Source organism: Pinus tabuliformis, chromosome 2_1, assembly GCF_031772625.1.
Source record: "Pinus tabuliformis cultivar Carrire ecotype Pingquan chromosome 2_1, CPIR1, whole genome shotgun sequence".
Taxonomy (NCBI): domain Eukaryota; kingdom Viridiplantae; phylum Streptophyta; class Pinopsida; order Pinales; family Pinaceae; genus Pinus; species Pinus tabuliformis.
Window position 1 is genome coordinate 398,906,464 of NC_142299.1, and position 18,817 is coordinate 398,925,280.

At 33.4% G+C, this 18,817-nt stretch overlaps 1 protein-coding gene across 1 annotated transcript; it reads right to left on the reverse strand.

Annotated features, from left to right (window-relative positions):
• Positions 1-17,452: 17,452 nt before the first annotated feature.
• On the reverse strand, positions 17,453-18,278 carry LOC149200536 (uncharacterized). The gene is made up of 2 exons (XM_089399592.1): positions 18,160-18,278; positions 17,453-18,045 (listed from the first exon to the last, which is right to left on the reverse strand). The coding sequence occupies exons 1-2, from the start codon at positions 18,237-18,239 to the stop codon at positions 17,784-17,786; spliced, it is 342 nt and encodes a 113-aa protein (XP_089255718.1). The 5' UTR covers positions 18,240-18,278; the 3' UTR covers positions 17,453-17,783.
• Positions 18,279-18,817: the final 539 nt, after the last annotated feature.

An 18,817-nucleotide genomic window follows, 5' to 3' on the forward strand; every position in this document is an offset into this window, starting at 1 on the left:
ATAAACCCTATGAATAATATTACACCCTAGGAATATAAACCCTTAGATTAAAAACCCAAGGGAATAATATTAAACCCAAGAGATTAATATTATAAACCCTATGTATATAAACCTTAAGATAAATACTATAAACCCTAAAATAAACATGGTTTACCATGGTTGATTTTCATATTGAGACAATATTTGTCACAATGTGACATTGGACCATGGTTGACCATCGTTGATTTTCATATTGAGACAATATTTGTCACAATGTGACACTAGACCATGGTTGACCATGCTTGATTTTCATATTTAGACAATATTTGTCACAATGTGACATTGGCCCATGGTTGACCATGGTTTATTTTAATATTGAGACAATCTTTGTTAAAACGCGACATTGGACCATGGTTGACCATGATTATGAACCCAAGGGATTTCCATTAAACTGTAGGATTAGTATAATAAACCCTATGAGTAATATTATACCCTAGGAATATGAACCCTTAGATGAAGAAACACAAGGAATTGATATTATAAACCCAAGTGAGTAATAAACCCAAGGGATTAATAATAAAAACCCAAGGGATTATAAACCAAAGGGAATTAAATATTAAACCAAAGGGATTAATATTATAAATCCAAGGTATATAAACCTTAAGAGAAATACTATAAACCCTAAAATGAACATGTTTGACCATGGTTGGTTTTCATATTGATACAATCTTTGTCACAATGCGACCTTGGGTCATGGTTGACCATCGTTGACCATGATTGATTTTCATATGGAAACAGTCTTTGTCACAATGCGACGTTGGACCATGGTTGACCATGATTGATTTTCATATGTAGACAATATTTTTCACAATGTGATGTTGGACCATGGTTGACCATGATTTATTTTCATATGGACACAATCTTTGTCACAATGCAACATTCAAACATGGTTGATTTTCATATTGAGAAAACCTTTGTCACAATGTGACGTTGGACCATGGTTAACATTGATTATAAACTGAAGGGTTTTATATTATACCTAAGGATTAATATTATCAACCCTATGAATAATATTATACCCTAACAATATGAGCCATTAGATTAATAAACCAAAGGGATTGATATCATAAACCCAAGAGAATAAAAACAGAAGGGATTAATACTAAAAACCATAAAACAAATGGGGTTGAACATGGTTTACTATGGTTGATTGCCATATTGAGACAATCTTTGTCACAATGTGACGTTGGACCATGGTTGACCATGGTTGATTTTCATATTGAGACAATCTTTGTCACAATGTGACATTGGATCATGGTTGACCATAATTATAAGCCTAAGGGATTTATATTAAACCCTAGGATTAATATTATAAACCCTAAGATAAATACTATAAATCATAAAATAAACATGGTTAGCCATGGTTGCTTTTCATATTGAGACAATTTTTGTCACAATGTGATGTTGGACTATGTTTGACCATGGTTGATTTTCATACTGAGACAATCTTTGTTACAATGTGACACTTGACCATGGTTGACCATGATTGACCATGGTTGACCATGACAAACCATGGTTGACCATGATTGACCATGGTTGACCATGACAAACCATGGTTGATTTTCTATTGAGAAAATCTTTGTCTAAATGTGATGTTCGATCATGGTTGAACATGACTGATCGTGGTCAACAATGGTTGAACATGGTTAAACACAATTTCTTTTTATATTGAGACAATCTTTGTCGCAATTTGACATTAGACTATGGTTGACCATGATTATAAACTCAAGGGATTTATATTAAACCCTAGGATTAATATTATAAACCATATGAAGAATATTATACCCTAGGAATATTAGCCCTTAGATTAATAAACTCAAGGGATTGATAATATAAACCCAAACGAATAATAAATCTAAGGGATTAATACTAAGAACCCAAAGTATTATAAAACCATGAGAATAATATTTAACCAATAGGATTAATATTATAGACCCGAGGTATATAAACCCTAATATAAATATAAACCCTATACCAATTTAGTATCTAGCTTGCTGGTGACCTTAAAATTAAATGATCATTATTGTTATTATGATTATAAAAATTAATTAGAGTTTCAATCTAATAAAAATGGATTTCAATGTCAACTACGTTGAATATTTTATTTAGTATATTTGTGGGGATAAAAAAAATATAAACAAAATTTTACTTATGATCAAAATTTTTCTCACTTATAATTCGCTGATGTTGATTATATTTCTCCATAGAAGATTAGAAGTTAAAATTTATATTAGAAGTAATATATAAATTTATATTAGAAGTAGAGTATATGTATATGTTTTTGTAAACTTTAACAATCAAATTGTTTCTCATTATTTAGATTAAAGGATATTCATGATTTTTAGTTAAAACTAAAATTACTTTAATTAAGTAATAATCAGTTTATCTTAATGGTTAAGAGCATGTGTTTTATCCTAAGAGGTCACAGGTTCAAAACGAGAGGGGGGTAGAGCATGCATGTCTTCGTAGGCCTAGGAGTCAGCAGTCAAATCACTGCACGAAGGTGGGTCCCATTGTCCCACAAGCAAGGGGGTCTCATACACCAAATTGGTGTGTAACTTGGCTATGGCCTTAAAATTGGATAATAATAATAATAATAATAATAATAATGGTTAACAACCTAAAATATAAATAAATGAATCAATTTGATTTTCATTTAATAGAAATAATTATCAATTTACATGTATTGATACTCATGAATAATATTTTTTCTTAATATAAATTAATAATTACACTATTTTTACTCTAGATATTTGTCCAAAAAAAATCTTTCTCTTGTATGCATTAAAAATAAACTCACTTGGAAAGAGTCATTCAAGTACATCTCCATGAACCAAATAAATTGTTTACAATGTTCAATTACATCTCCATGAACCAAATAAATTGCCAATATATAATATATACAATTAGATGAAATTCCATATTTTACCAATAAATAATTATAAAATTCCATAAATAAATTTTAGATAATTTTAATAAACTTATATTCTAATTTCAAAGTCTCAAAATATATATATATATATATATATATCTTACTTTTAAATTTGATTTACCTTTTAATTTTAAACTTAATTGCTTATTAAAAAACCAATTATTCTTAACCATTATGCCTACTGTATAAAAACAAATCTGCCTTAAAACATTTCTGCATCTAATATAACCACCAAGATTAACAGCAGGTTGGGAAGGATTATGATACCCATGCATAGGCTGGTTACCCGGTGAGCGATACATGTTTTCTTTCTCTTCTGAATTAAGTGCAGTCAAAATAGTTTCGACTCTTGACAACCTCTCCTTCTGCTGGTTGTTGGTGTCAGGTGGCAGGCTTAGACAATACACACATACATAAAGATTTTTCGATACGGAGGGCCATATGAGTGAACCCTATCGAATGAAAGAGAGGGAGGGGATATGAATGAAACTTATGCCAGGGAGCATGAGTGAAACTTATCCCAAGCCCTCTAAAAATACACCTAGAGACGACATCCAATGCCTGACGTTTCCATTATGGGCATATACATTGTAGAATCATATACATTGAAATTCTACAAGAAAATAAATATTTGTTATTTAATTTAATTATATTTTAGATTTTAAGAATATTATGGAGTTGTCTATAATTGGAGATTCCGGTGACGGAATCCGGCGGAATAAATCTTGATTTGTTGCAGTTAAAATGGTTTTTTAACTGCATATTTGGATTCAGCACCCTGGAAAACCTCTGGGACGCTTTGATTGTGCAGAAACTAGCTATCAAACTTGCGATTCCAATAAATTGCTGCCGGATTTTGACCAGAAAGACCCACCCGAAAGGCTTCCAAAAAATCGCATTATAAACAACTGCGAATATAATTATATTCTAGATTCTAAGAATATTTTGAAATTTAATAACTAAAAATAGATTAAATGAATTTTGTTTATTAAATTTTAAAATATTTTTAAATTTTATAATTTAAATAACATGATATTATTTAAATTATAAAATATTTTTAAAATCTACACTTTAAATTGGTATTGTCCCGCTTATAATATTGGAATTTATGCATCTACTAACACTATCATAGATTCTAGTTTCATCTTAAAATCCAAGACCTTCCGCGGGTTCTAGTTTCAATTTATAACATTTAATAGGATATTTGCAAAATATTTGAAACATCTATCCATGAAGTTTTTATCTCTAAAATCAAGTTATAACATTTAATAATATATTTGCAAAATATTTGAAACATCTATCCATGAAGTCTTTATCTCTGCTCATGAATAATAGATCAAGTTATAACATTTAATAACATATTTGGAATATTTAGCCCTGAACTGTGTACAGAGTAGAAAACTGAAATATAATTCATAAATATTGGAAAGTATTAGGGTTTTCTTTCAAGAAGTCAAACTTGCAACTACAATTCAATATATACTGAGTCGGTGTTTATGTCCTCTTCTATGGTCTCTTTGATTGATTACAGCGGCTTGCCTGCAGCCACCTTTAGAGTTTCAACGGACAGGCTGTTTTTCAAATTTAGACAATATTTGTCACAATGTGACATTGGCCCATGGTTGACCATGGTTGATTTTAATATTGAGACAATCTTTGTTAAAACACGACATTGGACCATGGTTGACCATGATTGTAAATCCAAGGGATTTAAATTAAACCATAAGATTAGTATAATAAATCCTATGAGTAATGTTATACCCTCGGAATATGAACCCTTAGATGAAGAAACACAAGGAATTGATATTATAAACCCAAGTGAAGAATAAACCCAAGGGATTAATACTAAAAACCCAAGGAATTATAAACCCAAGGGAATTAAATATTAAACCCAAGGGATTAATATTATAAATCCACGGTATATAAACCTTAAGAGAAATACTATAAACCCTAAAATGAACACGTTTGACCAAGGTTGGTTCTCATATTGATACAATCTTTGTCACAATGCAACATTGGGTCATGGTTGACCATCGTTGACCATGATTGATTTTCATATGGAGACAGTCTTTGTCACAATGCGACAATGGACCATGGTTGACCATGATTGATTTGCATATGTAGACAACCTTTTTCACAATGCGACATTGGACCATAGTTGGCCATGATTTATCTTCATATGGACACAATATTTGTCACAATGCAACATTCGAACATGGTTGATTTTCATATTGAGAAAATCTTTGTCACAATGTGACGTTGGACCATGGTTAACATTGATTATAAACTGAAGGGTTCTATATTATACCTAAGGATTTATATGTTCAACCTTATGAATAATATTATACCCTAGGAATATGAACAATTAGATTAATAAACCAAAGGGATTGATATCATAAACCCAAGGGAATAAAAACAGAAGGGATTAATACTAAAAACTATAAAACAAATGGGGTTGAACATGGTTTACTATGGTTGATTGTCATATTGAGACAATCTTTGTCACAATGCGATGTTGGACCATGGTTGATTTTCATATTGAGACAATCTTTGTCACAATGTGACATTGGATCATGGTTGACCATAATTATAAGGCTAAGGGATTTATATTAAACCCTAGGATTAATATTATAAAACTTAAGATAAATACTATAAATCATAAAATAAACATGGTTGGCCATGGTTGATTTTCATATAGACGATCTTTATCACAATGTGATGTTGGACTATGTTTGACCATGGTTGATTTTCATACTGAGACAATCTTTGTTACAATGTGGCACTTGACCATGGTTGACCATGGTTGACAATGATTGACCATGACTAACCATGGTTGATTTTCTATTGAGAAAATCTTTGTCTAAATGGGATGTTGGAGCATGGTTGAACATGACTGATCGTGGTTGACAATGGTTGAACATGGTTAAACATAATTGCTTTTTATATTGAGACAATCTTTGTCGCAATTTGACATTAGACCATGGTTGACCATGATTATAAACTCAAGGGATTTATATTAAACCCTGGGATTAATATTATAAACCCTACGAAGAATATTATACCCTACGAATATTAGCCCTTAGATTAATAAAATCAAGGGATTGATAATATAAACCCAAACGAATAATAAATCTAAGAGATTAATACTAAGAACCCAAAGTATTATAAAACCATGAGAATAACATTTAATTAATGGGATTAATATTATAGACCCGAGGTATATAAACCCTAATATGAATATAAACCCTATACCAATTTAATATCTAGCTTGGTGGTGCCCTTAAAATTTAATGATCATTATTATTATTATGATTATAAAAATTAATTCGGGTTTCAATATAATAAAAATGGATTTCAATATCAACTACGTTTAATATTTTATTTAGTATATGTGTGGGGATAAAAAATATATAAACAAAATTTTACTTATGATCAAAGTTTTTCTCACCTATAATTCGCTGAGGTTGATTATATTTCTCCATAAAAGATTAAAAGTTAAAATTTATATTAGAAGTAGTATATAAATTTATATTGGAAATAGAGTATATGTATATGTTTTTGTAAACTTTAACAATCAAATTTTTTCTCATTATTTACATTAAAGGATATTCATGATTTTTAGTTAAAACTAAAATTATTTTAATTAAGTAATAATCAGTTTATCTTAATGGTTAAGAGCATGTGTTTTCTCTTAAGAGGTCACAAGTTCAAACCGAGAGAAGGGTAGAGTATGTATGTCTTCGAAGACTTAGGAGTCAGCAGTCAACACCAAATTGGTGTTTAGCTTGGCTATGACCTTAAAATTGGATAATAATAATAATAATGGTTAACAACCTAAAATATAAATAAATAAATCAATATAATTTTCATTTAATAAGAATAGCTATCAATTTACATTTATTGATACTCATGAATAATATTTTTTCCTAATATAAATTAATAATTACACTATTTTTACTCTAGATATTTGTTCAACAAAAAAAACCTTTCTCTTGTATGCATTAAAAATAGAGTCACTTGGAAAGAGTCATTCAAAGACGTCTCCGTAAAAAAAATTGCCAATATATAATATATATACACAATTAAATGAAATTCCATATTTTACTAATAAATAATTATAAAACACCATAAATAAATTTTAGATAATTTTAATAGACTTATATTTTAATTGCCAATATATAATATATATACACAATTAAATGAAATTCCATAATAAATAATTATAAAACTTCATAAATAAATTTTAGATAATTTTAATAGACTTATATTTTAATTTTAAACTTAATTATCTATTAAAAATCAATTATTCTTAACCATTATGCTTACTATATATAGTTTGAGTGGGCCTAATGGTTAAGAGCATGTGTTTCCTCTTAAGAGGTTAGAGGTTCAAAACCAGAAGGGGTAGAGTATGTATACCTTCGTAGATTTAGTAGTGAAATCACTGTGCAGAGGTGAGTCCTTTGTCCTACAAACAAGGCGGTCCCATACACCAATTTGGTGTCTAGCTTGGTTATGACTTTTAAAATAGATATTATTATATTATTTATAAAAACAAATCTACCTTAAAACATTTCTGCATCTAATATAACCACCAAAAAAACATTTCTGCATCTAATATAACCACCAAAATTGAAGTAGGTTGGGAAGGATTATGATACCCACTAACCACCCGGCCAGCGATACATGTTTTCTTTCTCTTCTGAGTTAAGTGCAGTCAAAATAGTTTCGACTCTTAACAACCTCTCCTCCTGCTAGTTATTGGTGTCAGGTGGCAACAATACACAGATACATAGAGATTTTTCGATAAGGAGGGCCATATGAGTGAACCCTATCGAATGAAAGAGAGGGAGGGGATATGAATGGAACTTTTGCCAGGGAACATGAGTGAAACTTATCCCAAGCCCTCTAAAAATACACCTAACGAGACGACATCCAATGCCTGACGTTTCCATTATGGGCATATACATTGTAGAATCATATACATTGAAATTCTACAAGAAAATAAATATTGGTTATTTAATTTAATTATATTTTAGATTTTAAGAATATAATTATATTCTACATTCTAAGAATATTTTGAAATTTAATAACTGAAAATAAATTAGATGAATTTTGTTTATTAAATTTTAAAATATTTTTAAATTTTATAACTTAAATGACATGATATTATTTAAATTATAAAATATTTTTGAAATCTACACTTCAAATTGTCATTGTCCCGGTTATAATATTGGAATTTATGCATCTACTAACACTATCATAGATTCTAGTTTCATCTTAAAATCCAAGACCTTCCGCTGGTTCCTTGGCCTCTGTCTTCATTTGCAAAATATTTGAAACATCTATCCATGAAGTTTTTATCTCTAAAATCAAGTTATAACATTTAATAATATATTTGCAAAATATTTGAAACATCTATCCATGAAGTCTTTATCTCTGCTCATGAATAATAAATCAAGTTATAACATTTAATAACATATTTGGAACATTTAGCCCTGAACTGTGTACAGAGTAGAAAACTGAAATATAATTTATAAATATTGGAAAGTATTAGGGTTTTCTTCCCAGAAGTCAAACTTGCAACTACAATTCAATATATACTGAGTCCGTGTTTATGTCCTCTTCTATGGTCTCTTTGATTGATTACAGCGGCTTGCCTGCAGCCACCTTTACAGCTTCAACGGACAGGCTGTTTTTCTGGCCATAAATACAGTATAGAACCATCTGACCTAACCCCAGTGACACTCCAACAAAGTTTGGTGCTGCGCAAAACGAAGAGCATGACAATAAAAAATGAAATTCATCCTGAGATTGATGTAACTATATTAGTCGATCGTGGTGGGTCATACACAATGTCTCGGCTGACAGCCCCATATACCATCCATAACAAACTTCCTAGGAAAGCGAACAATGAGAAATAGAAATAGATGTTTAGCACGAACTCCACGCTCTTGCTCTGAATAATTCTTATTTCCAACTCTATAGAAAAGTAAATGGGTTGTGACGTGTCAGATAAATAACGCTTGGCATGTGAATCTAGACAGCACGTGATAATTCCTATTTCCAACTCTATAGAAAAGTAAATGGGTTGTGACTTGCCAGATAAATAACGCTTACCGACAGCATGTGAATCCAGACAGCACGTGATAGCAAGCTAGAGAGAGAGCGAGCTATTTGCCTCACATATCAAAATGCATTTACTTTTCTATAAAGTTGGAAATAGAAATTTCTCTGAATTACAGTCTCTGATTGTATAATGAGAGAGAGTACGTTGATATGTACAAGAGACATCATTATTAATTCAAGTATCATTAAGTGAAGATGATGGCAGTCTCATGCACTAACCAGTACCAGGAGTGGACGAAAAAATAATACTATATAGAGCTTAGTAATAAATTGAACTTCACATTGTAATTGGCCTCTCTCATAACATGAAGAAAATGACATTGAACTTCACATTGTAATTGGCCTCTCTCATAACATGAAGAAAATGACATTTGAAAATTTCACGATATGTAATGATTTTGGAAATGAAAAGAACGCTCATAATGTTATGAAATCAAGAACGCCCATGATACTATTCTTTAAACTTGTAACTTTCGCGTAGCAATGCAGACGATGATACCACGGAAAACCCTTGAAACACAGCTATATCCATGGAAAGCATCTACTGCTGCAAAGAGCGTACCTGCGAATCAGAGCGATCGACTCATAACTATCCTCTCGGTAAATTTTACAGCAAAGGGACCAAGTCTGGTACGGTAGTGACCCAACCTTAACCTTGTCCACCTATGGCAGCTCGATCCACACAGAAATCCATGTCATTTTGTAAGAGAGAATGCAAGCGCCTGTGCAATAATAGGTTTTTTTCCCGGAGAAAAAAATGTAACATTTTTATTACTAGGAAATGTTGTACGTTGTAGAAGATCTTGTTCACATTACAGAGTATATATCCTTGATGAGAATATCAAAAAACAAAAAGAAAGGAGCAGTCCAGCATAGAATTGCCAAGAAATTCCGCCTTGTAGCTTCACATGGAAACAGAGCACATACATGATTCTGTTAGAGCTGAGTCTAATTAATAAGACATATTGCAGAAGATCGAAAAAGGAAAATTACCAAGACATGCATCTAGTGACGCGTGTAGGACGTGCATAGAGTAACAAAAATCCAATTGACTGAGGCAAAGAGAGATCCCCTCAGAAAGCAGTTGATAATGAATCTGCCCTTGAAGAAGGGACAAAGCACGCTTGGAAAGTGAATTTTGCTCCCGAAAGACATGTTGGAAGGAGATATCTGAGAAGAGGTGCTTTAGGCCTGAAATCCGCAACATCCATTTGAGAAGTGAGGGGATCTGTAAGGCGTTGCGATCCTGAATCCATATTTTCAGAGAAAGGGAGTCTCCAACAACCAGAATCCAATCAAGATTTAGCCATTGGGCCACCTGCAAGGCTCCCCATAAGGCGAGCATTTCTGCTTTGTTGTTGTCTCCCAAGCCAGCAAACCACCTGAATTGATAGGTCAGAACTGAATTGATATGAAGGGAGACACCACATCCGCATCTCCCACCGGTGGAAGCTCCGTAAAAAAAACAAATTGGGAAAATATTGGACAAGTCAGCATGATCGATGTATATGGTAGATTCTTTGGGACACCAGAGGCCAATCTCTTGAAAGTGAGCGGCGAATTTGGATTGGGAGAAGTCTCTTCAAAGATTTACTCATTGCAAGAGTGCCAAATGCCCAAAAGACGTATAGGGGAACAACCTGATGCTATTCTGATTGGAAGCCCCAAGAGCAAAGTGAGTCTGCTATGGAGGAGCTATCACCAATGACCTGGGTCCCCAAGTGAGAGGATACTTTCTTCCAGATGTCCTACGTGAAAGGGCAATGAATGAAGAGGTGAATACAGTCTTCCAATGCAGATTTGCAGTGAGGGAATCTACCAGGACCCACAAATCCTCTCTTCATGAGTGTGTCCCAGGTCAAAATCCGATTGTGCAAGATAAGCCAAGTGAAACATATAATCTTGAGAGGAACATCCCAGGACCACAATTGTGCAGTGAGCTTGGCAAATGGAAGAATTGGAGAACATGAGATGATGTGTTCATATACTTTTGTGGCTGAAATTCTTCCATCCATTAAATGATTGCCCCAAACCAAATAATTTGGATGGGAGGATAACATGATTCCGGCCTGGCAAAGGTTGCTGCGATAAACTTCCCATTCAACAACCATATATTCAGGGATGCCAATTTCCCAAGCATGTGGCCATATTGGGGGAGACAAGAGTGTCTGAGAGCCCCTCGCAATGCTGGCCAGAGAGGAGTATCCCAACTGATTAAGGGAGATGATGATGGGGGTGGATAAATGGGGGCTTCTGGGCATGCCTTTGATGGCATCCATCCCCACATTGACCTGTAAACTATTACCAACAACCCAAACAAGGTTACTGCAAAGCCAAGGGACTACACTCCGTAGGCTTCTCCAAGTTGCAGACATGCATTTAGTGGATGGAACACCATTGCTAATCCATTCCTCCAATCCACTGTTATGTAGATATTTTGTAGCCATGATTTTTTGCCATAGACCCTGTTCTCCGAAGATGTGCCATAGGTTGGTAGACAAAAGAGCCAAATTGAAATTTTTGAAATTAAGGATGCCCCAACCTCCAATCTTAATTGGTCTAGAGATTAGATTGAGCATAGAAAGGGGGGTTTTTCTTTTGGTGCCAGATCCCGACCATAGAAAATGTCGCACAATGGATTCAATCTTCTTCATAGAAGATTGAGGGATCTAAAATATATGCATCCAATATACAGGGATGCTTTGGAATACAGCTCGAATCATGACAACCCTACCTCCAAGAGTTAACCACCTATGATCCCAACGACATAACATTCGCTCTAATTTGTTGACTAGCCAATCCCAATCTGAAAGCTTTTAATTGCTAGGTTTCAAATGGCATCCTAGGTATTTGAAGCCATTTGACATTGGGGAAATATTTATCTCAATCATGGTAACAATTTCGATTATCTCCATCAAGGAACCATCATCAAAAATAAGTTCTGTTTTTTTTTTTTATTAATGTTAAGCTGAGATGCATTGCTGAATTTCAAAAAAAATCTTGTGGAATGCTTCCCATTTAGTGATTTTTGCTTCCACAACAATAATATCTGCCACTGAGAATCTATGATAAAACGAATATGGTTCTCCATTCGATTCAATTAGAATAAGGGACTGAGATAGGAAATGATGCTATAATTGAGCTGAGAGGCTCATTCTTCTCCATTCCATTCAATTAGAATAAGGGACTAAGACAGGAAATGACACTATAATTGAGCCGAGGGGCTCATTCTATACCTTTTAAAATAAAAATAAAAAATAAAAATTATGTTCTAAATAGAAAAATAATGTAGACTATAATTAAAAAAAAGGTGAATATGTTGTAAAGTAATTAGAAGTAAAAAAAATGTGTGAATGAGATGTCTAAATCTTATAGTTTTCAAAATATTTCAACAAGTGATTTAAATAAACTATTTGAAGATGTGTTAACTAATTTATGTCTATATCAACTTCATATATATATATATATATATATATATATATATATATAGATATATATATATGCACACACACATATATACATAGAAGAAAAAAAAATTATGGCTAAAATGTTTATTTGGTCTTATATATACACTATTTAGCATTCAAAAATACAATTTAAACAATGAAAAATAACACATTCTATTTTGCACTCTAAAAAAGTTTGCACGTGAAGAAATTTGATCCTTCCTGGTTCATGTTAGATCCATATTAAGATGGATCTATGCTAGTCTAATTTCAAGTGAAAACTATACGAAAGCAAGCAAGATGTGACAAACATGATGTCTGATCCACAATTGTGACCCTCCAACACTCGTGGACATCGTCCCATTGGTTTTTCTTGATTTCTTGGAGGCTTTTCTCGATTTCTTACAGCTCCTTGATCAGATTGCTTCCCTATAGAGAATCTTTAGGGGTCAATCTTTTCAAATAAGTGCCCTCTCTGGGCAATCAAATTATGTCCCTTACACCAAAGTGAAATTTCAAAGCAATGGACGGTAGAAATCGACAGACGAAAGCTGGTTCGTCCACCTATCCTCACGATGGTGTTTTAGTTCAACTACCTACCCTCACAGCTTACAAGAAACACTAAACGCTTCAACTCTGGTTACTAATGAAATGAAATGAGATAAAATGATATTTAACATCCACGACACTAAAAATACTCTATGGGACCATCGGTTCCCTGCTTTTTGCCTTTTGTAATTCAATCATTTTCTTACTCAAATTGATAATGAGTTTGCCCAACCTTCCAACAATCCCCTTAGTGAAAAGATAATGCCAAGAAACCAATGCTAACATATTCCCATAACTTTCTCTGATGTCTTTGAACACATCACATTCCAAAATGAGATGTTTTTCCGATTCCAATGCCCCAGACGTGCAAAATGCACACACTCGTTCTTCCCAAGCTTCTTTACGCCTTTTCCACCGTCCTGTTTGACACCGAAGTTGATGCGAGAAAGTTATTAATTGAGAAATAAGAATCTTTGCCTTCCATAGAATGCTAGCTCTAATGAACTCTTTTTGTTGTAGATCACATGTAGAGTTGAATTCCTCAATGTAGTACTTCTTCTTTCTATCCAACTCTTTTCCCCATACCCGTTTATAAAACTTTTCCATTAAAAAAAAAAAACAATAGCTCCTTGTTATTTGTGGGACATGCATCGAGGTTCCATGTCTGTTTTTGTCTTATCCATGTTTTCTTTCTTTCACTCATGCCTTCACTGAAGATAACATTAGGCCATTTACCTACTCCCATTTTCTCAATTATTTTTAGATATCTTATGAGCCGCACCATAACAATTTCTTCGATGAGAGTTGCTCCTGTTTCACTTAACATTATCTCATAAGGTACCAAACTGTTTATTTTGAACTTGTTCATGACCAAACGTTTTTCAATTTTCTCTATTTGTTTCCATTTTGATATGGGGATGTTGCTAGCCCACAATTCACACCCATATAACATCACTCAACAAACTAGGAGTCCAAAAAGTACTTTAATGGTTTTCCAAACCCATAACTCTACCTCCCTTCATCTATTTTGAAGATCATATAATCCTTTCCACCCTCTTAAAATTATCTTCTTTCTGTAGTCCTCCCAATTAATTTTGTTGTTGAAATAAATCCTAAGGTACTTGTTCTCATTTAGTTCTTCAAGAATGTTTCCTTCAAAGAAGAACGTATGCTGGTTGTCATTCCTTTTATTAGAGAAAATCATTATTTTGGTCTTGCTAGTATTGACTTGCATCCCCATTGCTCTACAAAAATGCTCAAGGGCATATAGGTGCATCTGCAATCCATGGGCCGACTTAGAAATCAATACAGTATCATCAGTCTATAAAAGAAGATTTATCACAAACTCCCCCAACCAAACACCATCTCCACTTTGTTGATTTAGCCTCTCTTTCAGTTTATCAATACATAAACCAAAAAGAGTAGGGGATAGAGGGCCACCTTGATTCACTCCAACGTCACTTCTAAAGCTTTCTGAAATACTTGTTGAGGTTCTAATTTTGACTTTCACCTCTTCATAAAATCTATGGACAACGGCTCTATAATGCAAAGGAATTTCAAGTTCTTCCATTCTACGCCACAAATTATCTATAGGGACTGTTTCAAATGCCTTTTTGAAGTCAACAAAGCAACAAAATACTTCTTCTTTGTCCTCCCAAACCTTTTCAATAATGTGTCTCAACGCAATACCATAATCCATTATAGAATGCTTTAGCCTAAAACCCATTTGTCCTTTTTCCCTCTTATCTTTTACTTCTGGTCACTTACTGATTCTATTTTCTACCATGTTGTTGAAAGACATTGCAAACAAAGGATTGATCACAATGGTTCTATAATTGGAAGGATTATTAATGTCTCCACTTTTAAAAAGAGATATTGCTAGGCTAGTTGTCCATTCTCTTGGGAATCCTTATTGAATGATGGTGTTGAACATTTCCATGATGTGTGGTGTAAGAGTGTCCATTCCCCATTTTAGATAGTCTGCTTGAAGTTCAACCAAGTCCTTTCCTTTCATGTTTTCAGCTTCTTAATTCCAATCTCCACCTCTTGTAATGTGAAGAGGTTTGTAGTTGTGTTGATCCCGGGGGGAGGCTTTGCCTCTGGTCCTTTCTCATAAAGTTGTCTTGCATATTCAAACAATTGATTGGTTGTAATATTATTTTTGATTTGCTTCTTCCTTGGTGGAAGTTCCTGCCAGAAAATCTTTGGGTTATTCTTGCCTAGATATATGAACTCTTCTCGCCTTGTTTGCATGAACTTGTCTTTTTTTCTTTTTAGTATCTATTTATATAAATCTACATTCATCTTCTCATTGCCTGCCTTTTACATGGTTCTCCTTGCCAATTTGCATTCCTCATCAAACCAAGCATTTAAAGGAAAGCAATTTAATTATGATTTCCTATTTTTCGCTCTTTTGCACTTCTCAAGCGCCCTTTGAATTATATCTCTTAACTCATGACCGTTAAATCTTTGGAAACCGATTTTCTCCTTCTGAATTAATCTCTTTAACATTGTCTTGAAGATAGTACAATTTTATTGTGTTAGAAGAATTCCCCCGCCCCCCTTGATAGTGATTGCTGAGAGAATTATGTTTTCCTCCTATGTTGCCTTTCTTCTAACAGTGATAACTTTATATATATTGGGTTATGGTCTGATTTTAAGTCCTAAATATGCTCTCCAATCTTAACTTCATCTATCTTTTCTATCAAGCTTTGTGAACAAATCACATAGTCAACGACACTTGCCCCATTGTATGTGTTAGAAGTGAAGTTCCCAAACATTTTCCATCTATCTAGACCGTTGTAAATAATCAAGTTGAAAGCACCACACAGTGTAAGGAAATCCTCTCCAAAATGATTGCTAACTTTTCATCTTCCAAATACATCAGCCATTGGGGATTCTCCTCTTCAATGAGCCAAAGATGATTGTGATCCTCTTTGCAACAAAAGAAAACTAGCTTGTTGATTTGTTGTTCTAACTTTGAAATCTCCCACTAAAAGAACTTCTCCCTCCTGAGAGTACCCTCGCAGCTCTCTTGTGAAAAATGGATCCATGTTTAAAAAATAATTTTTTTATAACGTTTTTTCCATCACTTTATGTCCTCTCACACCTCAGCAGTGGACAAAGAATATTCTCGTCATATTCGTCCCAGATTTAATCTCGATGATCTAATTATATTTAAAAAAATAAAATCAACAAAACCTTGTCCACCAATCTTCTAAATCATTTCAACCTACTTATATTCAAAAATTCTCGTCATATTCGTCCCAGATTTAATCTCGATGATCTAATTATATTTAAAAAAATAAAATCAACATTTAATCTCGATGATCTAATTATATTTAAAAAAATAAAATCAACAAAACCTTGTCCACCAATCTTCTAAAGCATTTCAGCCTACTTATATTCAAAAATATATTTTAAAGATTAAAAAATCAACTTATAATTATATCAGCCAATTTCAATGCTAAAAACCATTTCATTTATAAATTAAAAGCATAGGGTTGAGTCTCAAAATGGCCTTCCCTCTCCCTCGATCCACATCCATGCGTGCTATGACACAGGCTCATCGTGACAAGTATGTACACTCATCAAGATATTTAATTGAAACATTTATTCATTATGATATGGTCTACATCGACACATAATTATTCGATATGTTGTATAACCGCTGTGTTGCAGCTCACCAATCCTCATTTTGACATATTGTTTGGTTAGTCTGTCATGGAGTCTTCGTCTACAATCAAAGCAATTGTGCGGCACCACAAGTTTCAAATGCTTAAAACTAATTTGTACGTCAGATCAGTGAACGGAAGGAGATATTTGGAGTAATTGTGCGGCACCACAAGTTTCAAATGCTTAAAACTAATTTGTACGTCAGATCAGTGAAAGGAAGGAGATATTTGGAGTAATGAGAATGGTGAAGGACAACAAGTTTTCTATGCCCTTCTTCATCGTTAAGTTATGAGCTTTGCATATTCCATATTATGCGATTTGTGATGCCTTGTGATGTTAACATTCTTCTTCGTTTATTGATGTATGATCTATTACTATATCAGTAATAACAAATTAGTAAGTATGAAAATCCCTCATATTTCTCAAAAAAAAATTGGAAAAACAACATGTATAGATTTTAAATACCTTTAACTTATTTATTATATATTTTGGATAGTTTTCTAGTTTATTTTTAGATTTATTTATTTATTATATATTTTGGATAGCTTTCTACTTTATTTTTAGATTTAATTATTTAGAATCAAGGAAAAGTTTGTTGGAATTAAGAATTGTAATTATTTTATAATTTATAGGTTGCTAAATCTATATATATAGAATCAAAAACTTATTTAAAACCACCAAATTCCAATAAAAACTCTGTAACTTATAAATTATATAACAGTTAGAGAACGTCCCCTCAAATAAGAAGAGCTACATGCTTCAACTGTACTAACAACAGTCCAATGAAATTTTCAAGAGCTACATCCTTCAACTGCACTAACAACAGTCCAATGAAATTTTCAAGGTATGCACTCCATTTATTTTTTCTTTAATCTCTGCGCTATTTTCGATGAACAGAAAAGCAACCTGGGAATATCGCCTTGTAAAGATTTAATATTATAGATCATCTGCCTCTGCCTCTGCCTGTAATATACATACTGGATTTTCTTCCCTATTCTGAACTCACTAGTCCTTCAAGGAATTTCTCTCTTTGCCTCAGCTTTGTCTTGAGAAACTTTGTTATCAACAGTTTTGGCATTAGTCCATGTCCGCACCTGACTGTTGCAGCTCTGTCGATGAAGTCTACAGCGAAAAGATCCCACATGGGTTGTAGGCGAACATAAGCAGCAGTGCCCACCAGAATTCGACGAAGATTTAGGAGAATTGGTGGCGTTTCCACTGGACTGGAACGTAGCTTTCTCCATCGATTCTAAACAGTGAAATCCTTCCAGTACTCTACAACAAGGTGAACTACTAAATGAAATTATTTCATAGAACAAAACATAGGAAAGCAGACCAGAACATAAATTTCTAGTAGCTCTGAAAATTGAATTTATCATAACCACTTACCTCTGGATGGCGTAATTAGTTATGATCAACCAACCCTTCGCTCTGTCACAAAACCTGAAACCCGAAGGAAGGTTCACCATGTATTAATAGAAAGCGCCATTCTGATGCTACGAGGGCAGGTGGCAAAGAAACCGTGGAAGGTCAAAAATCAAAGGGTTTGTTCCCCACAGATTGCAGAAAACCATGTGCTCCTCTTTGTTGGTTCGGTGTAACAGTAAACACGAGGTTTCATGTATGGCTGAATGGTGGAAAATACTTGAAAAAAACAAAAGAGAGATCTCGAGATGAATCCATTTGATGCGAAGTGTAGTTGATGACCTAACCATCATCAGATGAGCTCATAGGTTTTGCCTTTCTGTGTGTGGTTTCGCTGAGAGATTTATATTCGAATCAACACAGGCATTATGTTCACAAATGCCAAACATTTAAATAATATAATATTTTTCACAGATGAGCTCATAGTTTGTGTCTTTCTGTGCGTGGTTTTGCTGATACACTTGTATTTGAATCAACATAGACATTACGTTCACAAATGCCAAACAATAATATTTTTCTGATAGGAATGCGACAGATGTTCTGATGCGTTTGCATTTAATATAGTAGCCTACGCTCATAGTTTGTGTCTTTCTGTGTGTGGTTTTGCTGATACACTTGTATT

What these genes read in the sequence shown, in the direction of transcription:
- LOC149200536 (XM_089399592.1), bottom strand. Translation starts at nt 18,239, where the DNA reads ATGGTGAACCTTCCTTCGGGTTTCAGGTTTTGTGACAGAGCGAAGGGT. An exon ending in ACTAATTACGCCATCCAGAG is followed by an intron (nt 18,046 to 18,159) that starts GTAAGTGGTTAT and finishes ACCTTGTTGTAG; the next exon opens with AGTACTGGAAGGATTTCACT.